At 33.2% G+C, this 22,490-nt stretch overlaps 1 protein-coding gene across 5 annotated transcripts in view; it reads right to left on the bottom strand.

The window, feature by feature from the left end:
* Scaper (S-phase cyclin A associated protein in the ER) overlaps window positions 1–22,490 on the bottom strand; it is a 433,811-nt gene that overhangs the window by 352,562 nt on the left and 58,759 nt on the right. For all 5 annotated transcript variants that reach the window (XM_077799449.1, XM_077799452.1, XM_077799448.1 and 2 more), the window contains 2 exons: window positions 19,972–20,042; window positions 16,705–16,899 (listed from right to left, as the gene is read on the bottom strand). In XM_077799449.1, coding sequence (XP_077655575.1) covers window positions 16,705–16,899; window positions 19,972–20,042 — 266 coding nt within the window. The remainder of the gene's footprint in view (window positions 1–16,704; window positions 16,900–19,971; window positions 20,043–22,490) is intronic.

Genomic DNA, 22,490 nt, shown 5'->3' with positions numbered 1-22,490 from the left:
GACCTGAACAGACACTTCTCAGAGGAGGACATACAATCAATCAACAAGTACATGAAAAAATGCTCACCATCTCTAGCAGTCAGAGAAATGCAAATCAAAATCACCCTAAGATACCATCTCACTCCAGTAAGATTGGCAGCCATTATGAAGTCAAACAACAAGTGCTGGCGAGGATGTGGGGAAAAGGGTACACTTGTACATTGCTGGTGGGACTGCAAATTGGTGAGGCCAATTTGGAAAGCAGTATGGAGATTCCTGGGAAAGCTGGGAATGGAACAATCATTTGACCCAGCTATTGCCCTTCTTGATCTATTCCCTAAAGACCTTAAAAGAGTGTACTACAGGGATACTGCCACATCGATGTTCATAGTAGCACAATTCACAATAGCTAGACTGTGGAACCAACCCAGATGCCTTTCAATAGATGAATGGATTTAAAAAATGTGGCATTTATACACAATGGAGTATTACTCTGCACTAAAAAATGACAAAATCATGGAATTTGCAGGGAAATGGATGGCATTAGAGCAGATTATGCTAAGTGAAGTTAGCCAATCCCTAAAAAACAAATGTCAAATGTCTTCTTTGATATAATGAGAGCAACTATGAACAGAGCAGGGAGGAAGAGCAGGAGGAAAAGACTAACATTAAACAGAGACATGAGGTGGGAGGAAAAGGGAGAGAAAAGGGAAACTGCATGGAAATAGAAGGAGACCCTCATTGTGACACAAAATTACATATAAGAGGTTGTGAGGGAAATGGGGGGAAAAAAGGAGAGAAATTAATTGTAGTAGATGGGGTAGAGAGAGAAGATGGGAGGGGAGGGGAGGGGGGATAGTAGAGGATAGGAAAGGCAGCAGAATACAACAGACACTAGTATGGCAATATGTAAATCAGTGGATGTGTAACCGATGTGATTCTGCGATCTGTAATTGAGGTAAAAATGGGAGTTCATAACCCACTTGAGTCAAAGTGTGAAATATGATATATCAAGAACTATGTAATGTTTTGAACAACCAACAATAAAAATTAAAAAAAAAAACAAAAATGAACAAATGTAGTTCATCAAACTAAAATTCTTCTGCATAGCAAAGGAAATATTCAACAAAATGTAGAATACACCTGGGTATGGTGGCAAACACCTGTAATCCCAGCTACTTCGGAGGCTGAGGCAGGAGAATTTCAAGTTCCAGATCAGTGCTATTATCACACACAAAGATAAACAATGTAAGGCTATGAATGTATTAATTTGCATAGCTGGAGTAATCATTTCATTGTGTACATTCATATCAAAACATGTTCTACACTTTACATACAACAAGCATTTACACAGTAAATAAACACAATACCATCTACATTAATATTCAAAAAATATAAAATACTTAGGTATAAATCTAACAAGATATGTAGAAGATCTATGGTGAGTAGGAAGCAAATGGGAAATCTCTGTACCTTTCTCTCAATTTTGCCGTGAACTTAAAACTGCTCTTAAAAAAATTATTTTAAAAAGGTAAAGAAGGAAGAAAAAGAAACATGTTAGAAAATTAATACTTAAAATTTTACCAACATTTCTTATGCAGCTGATAAAAAGCTAAATATGTCAAAGGCAACTCCACATGGTTTAAAGCTAGTTTTCTTTATAATATGATAGGCTATTTGTCTTCTGTTATCAAGTGCAACATTTATACAGACACTAAGCTTCCAGACAAATTTTAAATTGGCTAAATCTGACAGTGAAGCATTTTGAAATCAGCTTAAATAAATAGATAACCTGTGCCCATTGTACACATTCATGATAACTACCAATACTGTGCTCTAATTTTCTTCTTTAGATAGTCTAAAATTACTGGGTTGGGCTGGGGTTATAGCCCAATGGCAGAGCGCTTGCCTTTCACGTGTGAGGTACTGGGTTCAATCCTCAACACCACATAAAAATAAATAAAGATATTTTTTAAAATGATATTACTATGACAATATATTCTGTACACCCAGGAGAAAAAAAAATTTAGCACTGATTAGTTATGTATCTAAATGGTGGTTTAAATTTTAAAGAAAAGAGTATAAAAGCACAGACCACTTTTTTTTTTTTTTTTTTTTTGCTCAGGAAAAAGAACTAATATTGAGTGAGACTGTATGTGTAAATATTGGTGCATCAATCAAAGTTGTCATTTAGATGCATAAGACAAAGAAATTTAAACTGTGTTCACTTTACCATCTCATGCCATTCTTAACTTAGCATAAAGACACATCCGTTTCATTTACTTAAGACAACTTTCAAATAGTCTCAGAAAATGACCATCAGAAAATGCCAACCACCTATAAATGTTATAATTTTTATAACAAATACATTATCTTTCCATAGCTAAGTCTTAGGTTAACATTATAGAATCAATAGCAAAGACTTCAAAACTTTAAATACTCTATAGAAATCAGGTATGACTATTAATAAATGTATGCTAAGTTATTTCCAAATAAAATATAGTACCGCTCTTACTAGTCATAAAAGTTACATTCTACTTTAAAAAGACTTCTTAACAACAAAGTATTGTTTATTTCCTTTCAAACTTAATCCTTGATGCCAAATCACTGGTAATAAAAATATTCCATAATCAGGAAAAGGACAAATTTTAAAAATTTAGTTGGCTTCCTTCTCTCAATTTTACTAATATAATTCAAATTGTTTAATTAAATTTGTTCAACTTAAACCACCTACATTAAGGCACAGAAAAACTTAATTTGGAATGGCTTATTTTGAAGGTTTTTCTACTGATTTCCCTCATTGCTTAAAAGGAAAAAAAAAAAAAAAAACGTTACCGGGCTGCTGTATTTCTGTTACTAGTTGGCGCAAAGTACAGTTGGTGGCTTAAACAGCCTATTTTAAGGAATGTTTAGCTCCACATTATCAAAAATGATCAGAGTGATACCATGCAGCTGTAACCTGAAACGTGTTTTAAGAACAAGGGAATACAAACAAGACAAGCAGCTGGGGCAACCTCATGGTCACTGATGCACATCTTTCTCCCCAAAGCTATGAAGGCCATTTTGTCAAGGAGAATGAAACAGAACAAAAGTGGCTCTGAAAGTAATGGTATAGGCATTCAGATAACTACAAATAGATGTACAGCTAACATTACCAATTAGTTTACCAATTGGCTGCAACAGATTCAATTGGTTTGTAATTAATTCTAGTTACTGGCGCACAGAGCAGGATGGTTGGCGCCATCCCTTTGTCCTCCTGACACCCAATACTAGTGTAGAGGTTCTTATGCCCAGCACATCAATACAGCCCTCAAACTCAGCTATAGGAATGCACACAGTGGTAGACTCTTGTGGTAATAAAGGGATGGAAATATGAATCATACAAGAAGTCATTGACATAAGGGAATGTTTATGAAAAAAGCACTTTATCAAAATAGACACAAGTTTTTTAAAGTGTATTTTTAAAGAATTTAGTTTTTTAAAAGACACTACTGAAATAAATAAAAAAAGATGCTACTGATGATTTCAGGAAATCATCTGAAAGCAAAGTGTCAAAGAAATCAATTTCAAAACCATGTTATCTTCAATCCTCACTCATTTCTTTCAAATATTTGTCCTTAATTTTCAATACACCTGGGGAATTTTTAATATACATGGGGAAAGAATACATAACATATTCACTACTCAAAAATTTGTAAATGAAAATTTGCTAACTGAAATCATTTTCCCGTAATCTAATTCTAAGCAGCACTTCCAAAGGCCAGTGAAATTTGAAGAAGGTAGAAATACAGATATTTTATTATAATTACCAACTAATTTTTATCTCATCTCATTTGCAAGTTGCTTTCCCTACATGTTTTTCTCTTATGTAATTTCCCACTGCTATGATTTGGATATGACATCAATGTGTCCTCCCAAACGCTTATGTGTTAAAGGTTGGATCCCTAGGTTGGAGGTAGTAAAAGGTTGAGAGATAGGGTCCAATGGAGATCTTTAGGTCAGTTATGGCATGCCCTCAGAAGGGACCAGGAGATCCTAATCCCTCTCTAGTTTCAAATGTGATTCCTTCCAGACCCACACTCCCACCATGATATGACAAAGCAAAGAGGACTCACAACCAAACTAATTTGATGCCAGTGCCATGCCCTTCCACCCCCAAAACCATGAGTTCAATAGCCCCCTTTTCTTTTTAAATTATACTTTGCCTGCCTGATATTTTGTTTTGATAATAAAACACAAAAACATCCACTAAGAAAAATCAGACTTAATGCAACTAAGAATGAATGGACAAAGATGATTAGTTATAAAGCTCAAAATCAACATAATGCCTGATTATCTAAAAGATGATACACACTGAAATGTATACAAATGAAAAGATGATACCTGGGATTTTCTTCAAAATAAATAGGTGCAAAGAGGGTAAGGTTTGTTAGACATCAAACATCATTGGTTATGGGCTAATGATTTTTGGATATGGGAGCTATCACACTAGTATACCTACTTGTACACATATATAAAATTTTCCAAATATGAAGTAATCAAAAAAGGTATTATCCACAAAATTGAAAAAGACTGCAAGTAAGCCAACATTTTCTACAACCAAGAAAGATTATGATGATTAGCACCTTAATTTGTTTATAACACAAGTTAAAGGTAAACTGATTATTCTTTAATAGATTTGAGAGACTATGAAACACAATAAAAATAAATAATTTGGTGCTTAATTTTTAAAAAAAAAAGCAAAATGCAATTCAAATACCCCACAGATGTCTACATAGTTACCCCCAAACAACTGCTTAAGGTATTCTTTTGCCTAGAATATTCTCCCAATATGAAATTAAATGTAGGGTTGAAGGGGCCTCAAATTTCATCTAATCCAATTTGCCCATTTATAGAAAAAAAGGTTAGATAAGGTTTGGTAGTTTTTTCCAAAGTCACATGACTAGATTAGAAGCAACAGGGGAAGGACTTTTATTCCATGAAATCTCCTACTCTCCCTTCATAGGCTAGTGCGCACACACACACACACACACACACACGCACGCACACTTATGATCCTATAAGCCAGAAGTCACCTCTCTAACAAGCATTATCAAGTATAATAACTAAAATTAATACATATTAAAAACTCAAAAGTGCCATACAAATAAAAGTCTTCTCCTTCTAACCATATGTATTTGTATTAGTACAGCTCACTTTCTAAGTTACTGTTGTCAATGTGTTTTTTTTAATAGCTTCATTGAAGTACCACGCACAGAGAAGCAAAACTTATTCAGAAAGACAAATACTGATTATACTTTCTTCTCAGAAAATTAAAAATCTCAAATCACTTCAATAACCCAGAAGAGTAATACAACAGAATTATATCCTTTGCTACCAGGTATGCCTTGTAGTCTAATCAGCAAGAAGAACTGTCTTCTATGTTATAGTCATTATCTGATAAAATAATTATAATTTAAAATTAATAAAAATAATTTTAAAAATTAAAAAATTCTCAATAAAAGTGTAAATAATGCAATATAATGTCCACAGAAAGAGCACCATGAATATTCTGTTGATATGTAAATAAAAAAGAAAAACTGGCATTTAAATATGTTGATGTTTGACCTAAAGCATTTTTATTATAGTTACAACGTGCTTAGATTCATAAGTAACACCCAGAACATTGTACGTTGTAATAAATATTCAGTAAGTAGTTGTTGACTAAAAGTAAGTCCATTTGCACTAAAGTCCTTAGCTCTACTATCTTACCATATAATTTCAGACTTGCCATTTACTTTTAGTTTCTAATCAGTAAAATAAGAGAGTTGGATTATATTATTTCTAAGAGGATACTCACATCTCATAATTTATGGACCCATTTATTTCTATTACCAATTATATATATTTTTCATTTTTTCTGACAAAGTTAAATAATAACATGTCTTTCTATTTCTCTATTTTCTAAAGGTGAAGTTTTAAAAGAAATATTTTTTAATTATAATAAAGAATCAAGAGCTGTTCCTTTTATAGGAACTTCTCTATCTCCCAGGATTCTTGTAAAATTCATTCTTTTGATACTTCAAAGACTCAACCCTATTAAATAATTTCACGATAAATCTTGTACAGAATGCCACTCTACTGTGAACAAAGCTCATCTATGGAATTAGCATTAGTGTAGCCATTAGGTTATTTGAGCTTAAGTTTTATTATCCTATATCAAAAAATACCCATAATAATTTTAAAACAAAAACACCACTAATTAAAAAAATCATTGTGCCTAGAGCTTACCAATGACAAACGACACCTTAAAAATTAACTACCAATGAGAGATTCTAGAAATACTCCCAAATATTTTGACGTTCCCTTAAATTTTTACTAGAATACCACAAACTAAGTTTAAGACCCAAGCATTATGTTTTTATGACATATATCCAGAAGTGTGGCAGAAACCAAAATAGCAGATGACACGGTCTTCACTAAAGATTTTATTGAAAATTTCAATTTTATTGAAAACACAAACCAACAATGAGCAATGAACTAAATACATCCAAAAGAAAAAAGAGAGAGAAAAGAAAGAGAAACCACCAAATAGTTCTATAGCCCCCCCCAAATGATTAAATTATAAGTTTACTACTCATTAAGAAAGAAAACCACAGAAGTTAATAAGAATCTTCAAATACATATATTACTAAAGAAACTGTTTTATTTGTATATTACTAGGAACTATGTATGTGTAACCTTGCAAATTGTTCAATTTTGTCTATTTGGGGGGGGAAGGGATAAGTAAATTATACTTCTTAGTTCACTTTAATGTAATTAATGACAATATAAAGAACTCAATCCCATATCACCATTTGTAGCACTTCAACTAAACTCAAGCAAGCTTCAGAGAATATTCATCTGAGACATTAGTTTCTACAACAACTCAAAGCATAGCACAGGTGAGTAGTGTGGAGTTAATTATGGTTTCTGATATTATTATTATTATTACCAATGCACTTAATTAGTAATGCAAGCTCAGTGATAGTATGTCTTCATGGATTACCTTTGCAAAGCATCACTTAAATCACTCTATTAAATACTAAAGAAAATAATAAGCAAAAGAGGGAAGAATGTGGTACAATTGCATAATGCAGCAGCTAGGTCTCACCTGAATTGTTTCGTCCTCTTCTTGAAGCAGAAAATAAGTCTCTTGCCCAAGAACACTGGGTAAGATGTTCCTGGTGGTCAACCCTTTTTGAAAACATATTTCCTAAAAGTTTCAAGCCCTCTCTTTGCTACCCAAGGATATCAGTTCAAACTTCAGGTCACCAATAAAATCCTATGAAATGGTCTTCACCCAAACATCATAATTTAATTGTCACTTAGTAAATACTATAGATCCCACATTTACCTTTTTAATGTTTTGCCTTGCTTTTATTCAATTATCTTAAGCAGGCTTGAGTTTGTGCTGCAACTGAGCAAAATTGTGACCTGTTACTGGAAGACACACAAGACCAGGCAAATGGGGGTTGGGTAAAACCTTCGGAGACAAATTAACTAAGTCCTTCCTGGGATGGTGATGTAAGATAGCACTCGCTAACATTTCAGGGAGGAGGTTAAATTTCCAACTCTCCATGATGATCATGAAGGGATGATGAAGAAACCATCATGATCCTTTCTCATCTATGTTAAGATAGCAGAGTTTAAGTGGAAAACTTGTTGAACCAGGATCTGCAATTTATCTTTTTCCAGTCACATCTTTAAGAATTCGAGGAAAGTTCTCGAAACTTTACTCAAAATAATATATATGATCAAAATAATTTTGTGAAACTTCTGGATGATTCACAAATAAGAATAATATATATATATATATATATATATGATCAAGATAATTCTGCAATACTTTTGGGTGATTCACACACATGGGTCCAGGAATCCCAAGAAAGAATCTCTACTCTAGTGGATAAGAAAAAATATCCTATTTAAATTTTTCCTTCAGACTATTTTTTTTCCTATAGTTGCATTTCAGAAGGTTCTCTCTCAGTCCTGCAAGCACATATTCCCTCAATAATAGAACAAAATACTTACACTCCAGAAACAGTTGTCATCACATGCCTAAAAAGTGCATCTCTTGGAAATCCCAAACAACAGTTGTTTCCATAAAGCAGGAAATTCAAATCAAAAGAGTTTTTACAAAACTGAAGTGGCAGTTTCATCAGACTCACAGTTACCTAAGGCCACTGTAAAGATACCCCAATATTCAAGATGATAACATCCAAACTACTTCTCTCTAGAGTATCCAAAACTCATATCTACGAATGAAATGACTAGAGAAGTATATCTGTAGAGGTACTCAAAATATGTATCAAATGAGATCAACAAAAAGAAATAGGTAGCACTAAATTTTACCCTCTAGTTACTATTCTTGAACCAAACTGACTGAAATAAATACTCACTTCTCAACATTCTATTTCCTCTCTTCAGCTAAAAGCTTCTAAGTGTCTACAACTAATATTACATCCTACAAAGTCTCAGGGCAAAGTTAAATTCATATTGTTGGATAATTCCAGTTCCCAAATGAGTCACTAAGTCCTTTTTTAATAAACAGTCCCCATGTGGAATTCCAAAGTCTCCTAAATTATAGGAAGTGCTAGAATTTGGGTTTAGATCCTGAGGTCTTGATCTTCATCTGAAATGAACGCATAGGAAGATTAGCAATGATTATACCAAGCCTGGAAAAATCAATTAAGACCATGTAGGAGAAAGTTTTAAAATCCAAAAGGATGAGTCTATTCTAGATTCAAAACACTCTAAATACAGAACAAAAATACCTTGCAGCAGAGTAGTAATATGATCAGAACTGCATTTCAGAATGATTGTCATTGGTAAGAAGAACCATAAAAGGGGAAAAAGCTAGAGGGGGACATACCAAGAAGAAAAATAAAATAGTTTACCAGAGTAATAAGGGTCTTAAAAGGGCAATTCATTGACACTAGGAGGAGGGAAGATGCTTATGAAGGCAGGGGGGAAGAAAGCAAAAAAAAAAATGAGTGCATAGGAACTTTGATAATGACAAAGAAAACAAGGGTAATAGGAGAATGGTAGTTTCATCAAGAGATATAAAGAAATGAGAAGAAATCTTTTAAAGTGAAAGTATGGAAGCAAGAAACAGTGCCATACCCCTCAGCAGGCTGAGGCAGGAGGATCACCAAGTTCAAAAGCCAGCCTCAGCATGTTAATGAGGCCCTAAGGGACCTAGCAAGATCCTATTTCTAAATAAAATATAAAAGGGGGATGAGGATGTGACTGAGCGGTTAAGTTCTCCTAGGATGAATCCCCAGTACCAAAAAAAAAAAAACAAATAGAAGTAGTAGTAGTGAAAGTATGGTATGATGCCTATTCTTAAGAAATAATTATGTTACCATAATTTGGAACTTAGTCCAGATAATTAAGTTTGACCAACTTTAGTAGTATTGTGACCTGACAATTGCACTCTCAAGTGAAGAAAAAGAAGAAATAAAAAGAAAACACTATTGGTTCTACTGACAACAACGTATATGAGAACCAGGTATAAGAAACAAAGTGTTGTCCACCAGAGATCATCAATTAGTTATAATAGACTAAAACATAGCAGCTCATTCATCTCTACAACTTAAACACTCATAAAACAATGTTTTGGGAAATGTTATATACATAGGGGAAATTAATTCTTTAACCAAGCAAACAGCAAAATTTTATCATAGACCTACCATGCACAAAACAGAGTGAAGAATAAGAAGCTAGAATAAGGCTAGAAAGACCACCTACAGATATAGATAGAAGAAAAGATACCTATTAATGTAAGACAATATAAGGTAATCAAAGACAACTCCTATAAATACACAAGTAAACTCTTAATCTGCTACTGCTGTGGTGAATCTCAAGGTTTCTGCCACAAATTTCAATACCTGAGTATATTTTTAATACCTAAAGTATAAGAGGCAAATCAAATGAAAAAAAATCAGAAAAAATGGAGGAGCTACAGTTGTGGCTCAGCAGTAGTAATGCTTGCCTAGCATGTGTGAGGCACAGGGTTCAATCCTCAGCAGCACATAAAAATAAATAAATAAAATAAAGACATGAACAGTACAATAACATTTAAAAAATGAAATTCATAATGAAAAACACTGAAGAATAAAAGGGCCATTTTTGATACTGAGAAAATGTTAAACTCACAATGACAATATAACTCCTATGATTCTTTATAAAGCTAATGACAAGGAAACAAAATGTATAGATAAAAAGTTCTTTAAAATTCAAAAAGAGTGAAACTGCAGTAGTTTGAGAGATTTTAAAACATCTCAGTATCTGAAAGATCAAGTAGGTAAAAAACTTGTTAATATTGGGAGAACCTAAATAACTTTAAAATATAAATATAAATCTATCACTTTCTGTCTACAGGCAAGCTACAGTATACACTCCTTACACATACAAAGAATATTTGTAAACAGTACTTTTCTACTTTCTTCCTACCTAACAGGCTTCTCCTACAGTCATTTTCTTCCCTATTAGCCTAGGTTACACAGTCTAACTACTCTCTTATCCTTATTCTTATTCTAACTAACTCTAACTACTCTCTTATTCACTCTCAACTATATTACTCCACTAAAATTCCAATTTCTCTGAATAACTGGAAGAAGAATCTGAAGAATTGGAATGCCTGAAGAATTCCAACCCAAGAGTAATCTACCTACCCACCACCTTTGTGCCTTTTTTCCTAAGTATCACTAGCAGGAGAGGGGAATCACGTAACTGTGAAGACTGGAGCCATTGCAAATGTATATGTAGTCTTATGTGTGTACTTTCTCTGTACAGTACACATATTTATAGAGCATCTACTAAGTTCCATGCTAGTACTAAGTACTAAAGACAGAAGGAGAAACAAGACAGTGTGGTTTCTGTACTTTACTAAACTAAATATGTAATTATTTAGTTTCAATTGTGGTGAGTGCTTCTAAAGAAAAGTATATATTGTGAGAGCATACTATAGTCTGAAACATTAGTATAGGCTCTCCTGAGAAAGTGACACTTAAACCACAATATAAACTATGAATGAAAGTTAAGTAAGAGGAATGGAGGAGGTGAGGAAGAACTGGGCCAGTATAAGAAAGGAAGAGTGTACTGGACAGAAAAATTAAAACATGGAAAGGCCTAGAAGCATGCAAGCATACAGTATGTTTGAGTAACTGAAAGACTGATTTAAATTAGGCAGAAAGGAGAAGAGAAAAGCAGTGTGAAATGAGTTACTCATGCAACAAGACACTAAAGATCTGAAGGTCACGTCAAGGACTTTTCATGCTAAAAAGAAACTTTGAAAATCTATAATCAAAGGAGAAAGATAGTCATGTTCATCTTTATGTATCATTCAACATATAGTGTGGAAAATGGATAGGAAGAAGGCAGAGTGTCCTATGCAGTTGTAATCTAAGCATTTTATCATGGCATCTTGAACTAGAAGAAGAACTAGGATGTCAGAGGGGAGAATTAGAGAATGGAATGGATTGCAAAGATTTAGAAAGCAATTGTGAAATAAATTAGTTCATTGGACAATAGCTTCCTGAGGTTAAGAGAGAAATCAAAGATGTCTCCCAGGTTTCAAGAATAAACATCTGAGTGGAGGCAGAATTTTCCATTCAGGAAAGAGAAACAAATCTCCAGGTTTATGATGAGAAAAAGAGAGTTAAACTTAGTTTTATATATGCCAGTTTAAAGTGTTGGAAGATATCCAAGTCAAGAAGCCAACTAGGGAAGGTGGACATAAAGTTCTGAGTATCATAAGAGAGGCAGATATAGGCTAGGGTTATAAATTTCAGAATCACCAGCAAAAGAATGGTAAACTAAGCCATGGCCTGAATAAAATTTCAGAGAATAAGTATATATTAGTGAGACAAGGAGGAAGCCTGAAGTGAATCTTAATGATCCTAACAATTAAACGTCAGGTGGCAAAGAAAAAGTCAATACAGAGGACGCAAAAATAACAGTCAAACAAAAGAACAAGAAAATTAGTAGAGGGCACTCCATAAAAGCCACAGGAGAAAGTTCTCTAAAATGAAGGAATCAGTCAACAGTATGGAATGCTGCTCAGAGACCATGGAAGAAACTAAAAAACATCTACTTGGTTTAGCAATAAATTGACGAGCAACCTTCACAGGAGTTAACAGAAGCTCTATAGGACATGACACCAGATTAAAGTAGACCAATGAGTATAGGAAAATAAGAAAATGGAGGCAGCAAATACAGAAAACACTTTCATGAAACTTGGCTAAGAAAGGAAGGAGGAAAATGGCATGGGGTTTGGGGAATAAACTAAAGAATAAACAGAGAGGATCTGGGATTTGGGGTTGCTTTGTTGTTGTTGTTTTGTTTTTAGGATGGAAGAGAAACATGTTCAACGCTGATGAGAGAAGATGCTAATGAGGAAAACAAGAAACTATACAGAAAAGAGAATTTTCTTAGTTGTCACCTTCCAGGTTGCCAAGTAATCCTGTGGTTCTAAAAGTCAGCCTTCTCTATCAGTTATTTTAGACCCTATTTCCTCAAACCTCCAACCCCATATACTTCCTACTTTTAAAAAATAATAAGAGCAGAGAATTTCAAACTCTTACCCACAAATTTCCACCTTGATCCCATCTGTTCTTGTTCCTATTGAATGTCAAAGAGAAATGGCTTTCTCTTAACTTCAGTCAACCTTGACCACAATACTCTTATGACTTTAGGAACATTACTATTCTCTTAGTCTTATTACTTCTATGATTATTCCTTCTCTGTCCCTGGACTCATTCTCATTTGTCCATCTGTGACTCTTCTTTTTCCTAATTATAAAGTTTTTTTTTTAAATGGATCTTTCATTTTCATTTATTTATTTATATGTAGTGCTGAGGATCAAACCCATGGCCTCACACATGCCAGGCAAGTGCTCTAGCAACTCCAGCCCCTTATTTTCTTTTATATTGTATGTTATACCTTTCAAAACATTTTCTCGTGTCTCCATTTGATCCCTAACTTGTTGAACTGCAAATCTCAACTGACATATAAACATAAAATAAGGGTTTTTCCCCATAACTACTCTGTTGAATCCTAAATCTACTAAGTATGATCAGTAAAATTCCAAAATTTTTCAGTCATATTCAATGATCAAAGCATAGTTTTTAAATTCTATCTATGGACAACATGCCTCATTAGCACAAGTGAGAATTCCACAGCCTCTACCAGATGCCTGTGGTGGGAAAGGGCAAGGCTTGTTCTTACTGGCTGTCTCCTCCGTTCCTCCCCCATGCTTCTGCTCCCACTCTCCTTCTTTTACAAACTTACGTCTTCTTCCATAAGTAGCAGCTGTAAGAAAAGAGCAATATTCTACTTACAAAGCTTGCCAAACATTAGTGATGGGTCTGCCACAGTCATCAGCTGACCTTTTCTACAGGGCTCAAATTATGCCAACTGCCAACTGAATCAAGTGCTACCAGGAAGCATCGCATCCATGGTTTTTCTGATTCAGTCTGAAGTCAGTGGCTTCTAACTAACCTATGTGCTGATGGTGATTTCTGCACAGGTAGCACACATGATCTCTAGGCAGCATGCAGGTTCACCCTTGTTCCTGCTGCCCAATTCCATCAGAATTTTGCATACATTCACATAGCCAAGGATTACCTTAGGAAGCCCCTCAGCCTTTAACATCTTCAGTTATGTTTATGCTCCTTCTCTCACATAAAACATAAATCTCACCAGTTTCCTCTTTACTTGATCACAGAGAACTCCTTCAGAAGCATACTACTACCCTAGAGATCCTTCAGACCCAGCTTACCTAGAATACTCTAGTAAGCCTATTGTGCTACAAAATCTCTTAGACACACATAAGCATCAGTCTCTGTATCTGAGGGTGCCCCCAAACTTCTGGGAATATGCTTCTAACTCTCCCCAAGTTAAAATGAAAACAGGGAAAGGAAAGTAAAATGTGTTCCCAACATTCTTTCCCTCCCCCCAACTCTTTTAACACATTCAAGACACACCAAAATCATTCAGCACATCAAATATCCTGGCAGAGAAAAGATGCCAGTCCCTCCTCCCTGCAGCCACACCCACAAACTTCAAGAACACTTCATTAAAGTTTCATCTCATTTTTTTGAGAGCATAAGTTGATGAGATAACCACCACTTCATTAACTGTACATAGCCCAAAAGGCAATCTCCTCCAAGCCCACCCTCTAGCCCATTTTATAAGGGGGCAAGAGAAACATAGGGATGGTGATTAGAGTATGGCTTTGCTGGGATGTCAGTTCCTAGCAAGTCAAGCAATGAAACAGTTGATGTCATAACAGACACATCCTCAAACTCAAAAAAGTGAAGAATTTAGCCTCTTTTAATTACAGAGGGAAGTGTGGTCCGTATTCCTGGGTAAAAAGTAAAAATATTTTTCACGAACATGCTACACTTATCATGTGAATTGCATAACAAAGATGGTACTAACTACACTTTACATATGGGACACAAAACTGAACTGTGGTTATTTAATTAAGGCTAAAACACAAAAAATCACAAATGAGGATAAATCCTTTAGAGCATCAACAAAAACAAGAATTGAATCTACATGCAAAATGAAGGGAAATCCCTGAGTTACATATCTACAAAGTACTAACCAAATGAGGATATAGATGGCAATGCTTTGATAACTAAAATAGAGAAATATGTAAACAAAAAAAACACTAGTTATTACCCAGCATATGCTTAGACCAAATGTTAAACTGTATCAATTTACATTACCAGCTGTAAGTCCTAGAGAAGGCCAAAAGAGAAAATAAGAATAGCTTTCTCCCAGATTTTACTTCTCAGCATAAGTCTTTGAGAATCTTGGCATAGTACAAGCATTCCTCTCATTTTCTCAAAACCTTCTCCATCTTTTAATCTACATCTTACATAAAAAAAAATTCTATTACTATTAAACTTTCACAAAGCTTTAGATAAATGAGTGACAGAGCCAGAAATAAGTTACAGTTCTAGCTTCCTCAAACACAGAAGTATCAGAGGCAGATGCCAGAGTTTCTGCTTGCTAAATGAGACTCGATTATAATTAGTCAATCTCACTTCTCTAAAGAAGTACATATTTGGGCTGGGGCTCAGTGGTAGCACATTTGCCTGGCACTTGTGAGGCACTGGATTTGATTCTTAGCACCACATATAAATAAATAAATAATCAATGTCTATCAACAACTAAAAAAAAATTTTTTTACAAGTAGTACATATTTCCCAAACAAATTTTTTTGGTTTGGTTTTAATTTTTTTTTTTTTTGTAGTTGTAGAGGGACAGCATACCTTATCTTATTTCTTTAATTTTTTTAAGTTTTTGATGGACCTTTATTTTATTTATTTATACATGGTGCTGAGAATCGAACTCAAGGTCTCACACGTGCTAGGCAAGTAAGCTACTGCTGAGCCCTTATTTATTTTTATGTGGTGTTGAGGATCGAACCCAGTGCCTCACACATGAAGTGCTCTGCCACTGAGCTACAGCCCCAGCCCAGTCATATGTCATTTTTAATCACAAAAATCAAAGAATCTGGTGAATTGATTGATCTCTATGACTGACCTGGAGATGATCTAGACCCACATGCTCTTTTTTAGAAGCTAAAACCCAAAACTAAGTCAGTAGTGTCTTCCATTGTAATCTGCTAACTCATTATTCTTTAAGGATATGATTTTACTTAGAAGTGTTTCTCTTAAAACATAAAAAGTTTTTACATATTGACAATAATAATATTAATTGTGACTACCATATCATGTATTTGGACAATTTCAACTACCGCTCATTTTGAAACTTGGTTTTGATGAATATTTTCAAACTAGTCTAAAATTCATTTTTGTTCTTTCCAATTTAAGAGAAAACACAACTGCTGTCTCTTTGACCCTTCATATAATTCTAAAGCTAAATAATGAATTCCAAGGGTTTCAACCATATTCACACTTAAAACAGAAGTTATCTCTTTAATAATTATATGAAGACATATTGCTTTGGTTTTTCTCAAAATAATTTTTTCAATAAAAAGTAATATAATATATAATTAGTATTTACTAAAATGCCAGGCTTTCTGGTGAATTTTTACAGATAGACTATGTTATATGTCTGTTTAATATCCTATTATAATCACAAGGTTATCTAAAATTAGAAAACACACCTTACGATGACATCCCAATCCCACCCAGGATTGTTTATGGTTAGCCATCAATCTCACTTTTCCCTGACCAGAGTGAATTAGGAGAATGATAAGTATCTCAACGGAAAGGGAGCAGTGTTCAATTAAAGACATTAAACATGAAACCAAAGAATGTGAAAATCTCACTAGTGCCACCTACTGTACCAACAGAGAATGCAAATAAGAAAGATTTTTAAAATTTTTGTGTGTGCTTCTGTGTGTACATCCCCCAATATTTGATTCCTTCCTCAGGATTATGTATCAGCTTTCTACCAAATCTTTCACAGAACATAAAAGCACCATAAAAATCAGATCATGCCAAAAACAAAGACTTTAAAATCAAGAAAAGTTCAAGCACAATGTTCATTTTAGTGTAAAATCAAAAGAAAAATTTTTCCTAAGAAGTAATGAAATAAAATGCATATAGAATTTATTAAAACTAAAATAAGTGAGGTAAACGATCAAGGAAGATGTAGCAAAAATTGGAGCATAAGATGAAATGAAACACAAACCGCAAAGCATAACTTTGCATAACTTACCTTACATTCCACCACACTCTGATCTGATTCACAAGTTACGTAGATTTCATCTACTGCACGTCGAAGATTGTCAAAAAGAAATGCCCAGTACCGAGCTCTAAGATCAATTTTCCGAGGATGCCTTGTTTTAGTGGGACTTTTATCAAAGTGTTTATCTCCAACTGCAGATGTTATCTTACAGTCTATTGCAGTATTCTAGTCAAATAAAATACATGAAAAAAATATAAAGCTTTCAGGGACTGTTGTTTTGTATAAAGCACATTTTCAACATAAATACTTTTATCTAACATCGTGCTTGAGTTCCTCAAAACAAAGTTTCTCACCTTAAAGTTTCTCACTGTAAAATGGACAGGTTTATAAGGTCAATTTTTATTTTAGACAAGTCTTACTGAAGATTATGATGACTTAGGTGACTCAACATTTAGCAATGGGAGTGCTAAAGTTATTCCTGATTTACTGGAACACATGTATGGCACATTCACATATATTAACAAATAATAAATAGCAATGTCAACATTTTGAAATTGCTTGTATATATTCATTTACATATTCCACGTACTAGTTGTACTTGGGTGTAGTGTCATCTTTCTACATTTGTTGTGTGGATTTTTAAAAACCTATCTAGTTCATGAGACTTACCAATATATTTCACATCTTTTTACAAGCAACTTTTCCCAAAGAATCACTTTTCTTCTTACTGAAGTACATCTTTAACAGTTCTTCATTAAGAATTTGTAAATGGCTGCTATAGTTTCAAAGATTTCCCAAAATCAGTGTGTTGGAAATATAATCCCCAATGCAACAGTTTTAAAAGGTGGGGATCTTTAAGGTATGATTAGGTCACACGGGCTCTCCCCATATGTATAAATAAATGTCATTACTGTAGGAGTCAGTTTGTTATCATGGAACTGGTGTTCTCTTCCTTCTTCTTGTGCACATGAAAGCACACTTTCTTGACATATGATACCTTCTTCCACAATAGGATTCAGCAAGAAGGTTTGCACCAGATATGGCCCAATGACCTTGGACTTCTCAGCCTCTAGAACCTTGAGCCAAATAAACTACTATTGCTATGACATAATGCAAGCAAAAAAAAAAATGAACTAAACAATAAAAAACATGGACTAAAACAATAGTAAAAATTTAGTCTTACCATATAAACTGGCTATATTTCACTCTTACACTTAAATGATCATTTGACTAAGCACAGAATTCTGGGTCAAAAGTTATTTTGCTTCATAACTTTGAATCATTACTCCATTGGCCTTTCATTGATAACAATTCTATTAACCTGTCATTCCCTAGCAGGTTTACTTCCTGACAATTTTAAGGACATTTTTCCTTAACTATGATGTTTTGAAGATTCTCTAGAATGAATTTGAGTATAAACCTATTTTATCCACCCTACTCAGCTCCAGTTGAAGCCCTGAAGCTCTTGAGAATTCAGAAAGTGAGGGATATTTTCAATACACCCATTATTTATTCTCTACTTTCAGAAGACTTAGTAGACATGTTATTAGAATTTCTCAATCTTAAGTTCTCTTTCACATTTTCCATTTCTGTAATTCTCCAAGTTATATTTTAAGTTGTCCTCCAATTCACAAATTTTCTTTCAGTAAACTCTTTGTCCCATATATTGTTTATTCCATTAATTGAAGATTTTCAAAATTTCACTGATAACACATTCATTTCTAAGATTTTTATATGGGTTTCTGTTTAATTATAAATTTTCAAAATTAATATTCACCTATTACATTTCTAATTTCTCCATCTTGCATTATAGTTATTCTAACACTCATTGCTTTAAAAGTTTAAAAGTTCTCTTTAGAAAAAATGTCATTTCATTACCATCTCATTTGTGGAATACTCTATTTTATGATGCTACTTTCCATATGTGATTTGATATTTTACTTTGCAAACTTATTTTGAGATCGAGTTTCTGATCTTTTTACCTTTTTATTTTCTTCGCCTTTATGGTTACCAACAATCTAGCCCACTATTGTTCCACTTCCATGGGTCTTTTATTGGGGCCTTGTAAATCTTTACCTTTAAGAATATGACTGTTATGGTTTAGATATAAAGTGTCCCATAAAAGCTCATATATAAGACAATTCAAAATTTTTCAGAGATAAAATGAATAGATTATGAGATGTGTGACCTAAGCAGTGGACTAAACAATAGAAAACATGGACTAAAACAATAGTAAACATTTTTTTTAATTTTAGTTATATATATACACAATGTGATACTGAGGATCAAACCCAGTGACTCACACATGCTAGGCAAGTGCTCTAACTGAGCTACAACTCTATCCCCTGGATTAATTATTGATGTGGATTAACTGATTAGTAACTATGCACAGGTAGGGTACGGCATTCCCATTGGAATTGATCTTCTAGAAATCTATCCATTTTGGTTTTTCCCCCAACTCCTCTTACCTGTCAATATACATATTTGTTTTCTTCTCATCCACCAAGATTTTTATCTTACTTTTTAAAATATTCTATTTCCTTTTAAAAATTTTATCACTGATGCCTCTGTGTGTGGGGAGTGAAAATTATTTGTAAACTCACAGTGATATCTTAATTAGAAGTCCATGTTTTCCTCTTATAACATTTTTGTTTTATACAATACATCTAGTATATTAAAAAATACCAAACTAAAATAACACATAACATATATAATGTATATAAATAAAACAACAATGAATTTAAAAGATAACTATACTTATGAATACTTTCCCAAAATTTAGGTAATTTGTGTTTTCCACAAATTTTAGTAAAGGAATTTGAAAACTTTTAGAGACAATATATACACTACCCTACAAACCTAAAGGCTTCAGATTAACACCAAGAATGAAGAAAAAGGAACTGTAGCAGAAGGGTTAAAATTAAAACTATGGAAACTGACAACCTGACTTCAAATACTGGCTGTGTCACTTACTAGCATGTTACATAGCCTCCTTGCCTCAGTTTCTTTTTGTAATATAACTTCACTTTTGTAAGTGAGGACAATAATAATGTCTACACCAAAGGGTTGTTATAAGTACCAAATAAATGTTAATAAGCATTATTATTTATAAATACTTAGCACAAACTAGGTACACATGAGTATAATATACACATTTGTTAAATTTAAAATGCTACATTAAATTTTTACATGAAGATAAAGTATACAATAAGTACTAAAATATTATATTTTATAACTTACAATATATTCAGGAATTTAAATTAAAAGTAACTAAATAAAAAGTAATATACGCCGTACCTGCTTAGTAGTTTTATGAGTGCCTTGAATTGTCCTCTTAGATTTTCCACCAGTTTGACACTTAGGTTTCCCTTCAAGGCAAGAAACAAATAAATAAGAAAATATTTAGAAAAAGGGGAATGAAGGGAAGGGAGGGAGAATGGGAATAGGAAAGACAGAATGATTGGACATTACTAACTATGTGCATATATGATCATACAACCAATGTAATTCTACATTATGTACAATCAGAAGAATGAAAAGTTATACTCCATATATGTATAATGCCAAAATATATTCTACTGTCATGTATAACTAATTAGAACAAATTTTTTAAAAAAAATAAAAAAGTATTACTATTTTAAAAAATAGAAAACACAAAATTAAACTGTAGGTAATTAGATAATATAAAACTAAACTACAATAATTATCCAAGTATAATAACACAAAACTTCCATCCAGTGAACAAAAAACAGTACAATCTATGCATGATCAATGGAAACTACTGATGATACAGTTTTTTTTTTGTTTTTTTTTTAATAAAGGTAAATTTCCAAAGTCCCAGAGGCTGCTTTTTTTGAATGGCTTTCTCAGAATAAGAATAAATCAACTTCTAAAGAAGTCAGATAACCAGATGTGGTAGCACATGCCTGTAATCCCAGCAGCTCAGGAAGCTGAGGCAAGAGGACTAAAAGTTCAAAGCCAGACTCAGCAACTTAGTGAGATTCTGTCTCAAAAACAAAACAAATCAGTCTGTGGATATGACTCAGTGGTTAAATGCCACTGTGTTCAATCCCTAGTACCTTATAAAAATGAACACACACACACAAATGAATTACAGAAGTCAGATAATCTGACAATTTTTTTAAAAAAATCAAGTTACTGAAAAATACTTCCTTTACATTTATTTCAACAATAAAATTAAGAATATTTTTACCATAATAAAAAATTTTAATTTTTTTAAAAATATTTTTACCATATAATCCCAATATTTTATTTTTATTAATTTCTCTGCTTTATGAAATACACAGTTATATTTTGCAAAGGTTAAGGATTGCAGATTTAGCTCAGTGGTAGATCACATGCCTAGCATACAGAAGGCCCTAAATTCAATACCCAGTGCTTTAAAAAACAGAGGGTTTTTTATAGTCAGATGTCTCATTCTCTAACATGTACATAAGAAAAACTTCTTTTTTCTTCAAAATAATTTTGAAGCAGGGCCCTGATGAAGAATAAGTGATATAAGCCATAACACACAGGCATTTATCCAACTCCCTCACTGGTCTACCAGACATAAAGGCAGAAAAATTACACTACATAGCTCTTCATTCATTCTGTTTACAGAATATACCAGCCAGAATTTTTAGAAAAGCCAGCAGAAAAAACAGCTTGGAACAAACATCAGAGGAAAAGAAAGAACCAAAGAAGAGAGCCCTTGTTTAAAATGGAACTATCATCCTCAGAAATATTTGAGTATACATATATACATTGTAGCCATACTATAATAACAAGCTGCTATTATAGAAATTAACATTTTTCGAGAGAAAATAACTGTCAACCAAGATTACTACATCCAACAAAGCTATCTTCAAAATCAAAGAGAAATAAAAAACTAACTCCAAAATAAGCAGATACCAAAAGAATTAATGACTATTAAACTGGTAGTATAGATGACACTTAAAGGAAATACTACATACAGAACAAATTAAAAACTAACTCCAGGGCTCAGGATGGATAAACCTCATTGGAAGCACAGATAAGCATATGAGAAACAGGACCAAATTAAACATTAGAAATAAGTAAAAATGGCAAGAATTAATAAACATCTCTCTAGAAAAGCACTGAATATAAATAGTCTCAATTCTCCAATGAAAAGGTATAGACCAGCAGAATGGATTAAAAAACAAGACTCAACTATATGTTGTTTGCAAGAGACTCACCGCAAAGGCAAAGACATCCACAACTGAAACAGAAAGGACAGAAAATGATACATCATGCAAATGGAGCCTGAAAACAAGCAGGAGTGGCTACTCTCACATATGACAAAGCAGATTCCAAAGGCAAAATTAATCAGGAGAGACAAAGGTCACTTCAAATTAGTAAAGGAAACAATAAAACAAGATAAAACAACAGTCAACATGTATGCCCCAAATGTCAATGCATCTAAATATGTAGAATAAACATCATTAAACTTAAAGATTCAGATAGGCCTCAATATAATAATTCTCGGTGATTAAACACACCTTTCTCACCAACAGAGATTCTTCCGACCTAAAAAACATTAATCAAATGAACCTAACAAACATCTACAGATTGTCAGTTTAAAAAGACAGATGTTGTGTTCAATAAATATAAGAAAAGAATTTTGGAAGGGAAGGAAGAAGTATAGGAGCAAGAGTAAACTATTGATTTTTGAATTAATATCTATAAGTCTAAAAATATTTTTTGAAAAAATTACTCATTAATAACCAAAAAGGAAAAATTTATAGTGAAGAGACTTGGTAGACATATGAACTAATTAAAGTTAACATCACTGATAA

The sequence above is a fragment of the Urocitellus parryii genome, chromosome 6, assembly GCF_045843805.1.
Source record: "Urocitellus parryii isolate mUroPar1 chromosome 6, mUroPar1.hap1, whole genome shotgun sequence".
In the NCBI taxonomy this organism is placed as follows: domain Eukaryota; kingdom Metazoa; phylum Chordata; class Mammalia; order Rodentia; family Sciuridae; genus Urocitellus; species Urocitellus parryii.
This window is presented reverse-complemented; position numbering and strand designations above follow the sequence as displayed.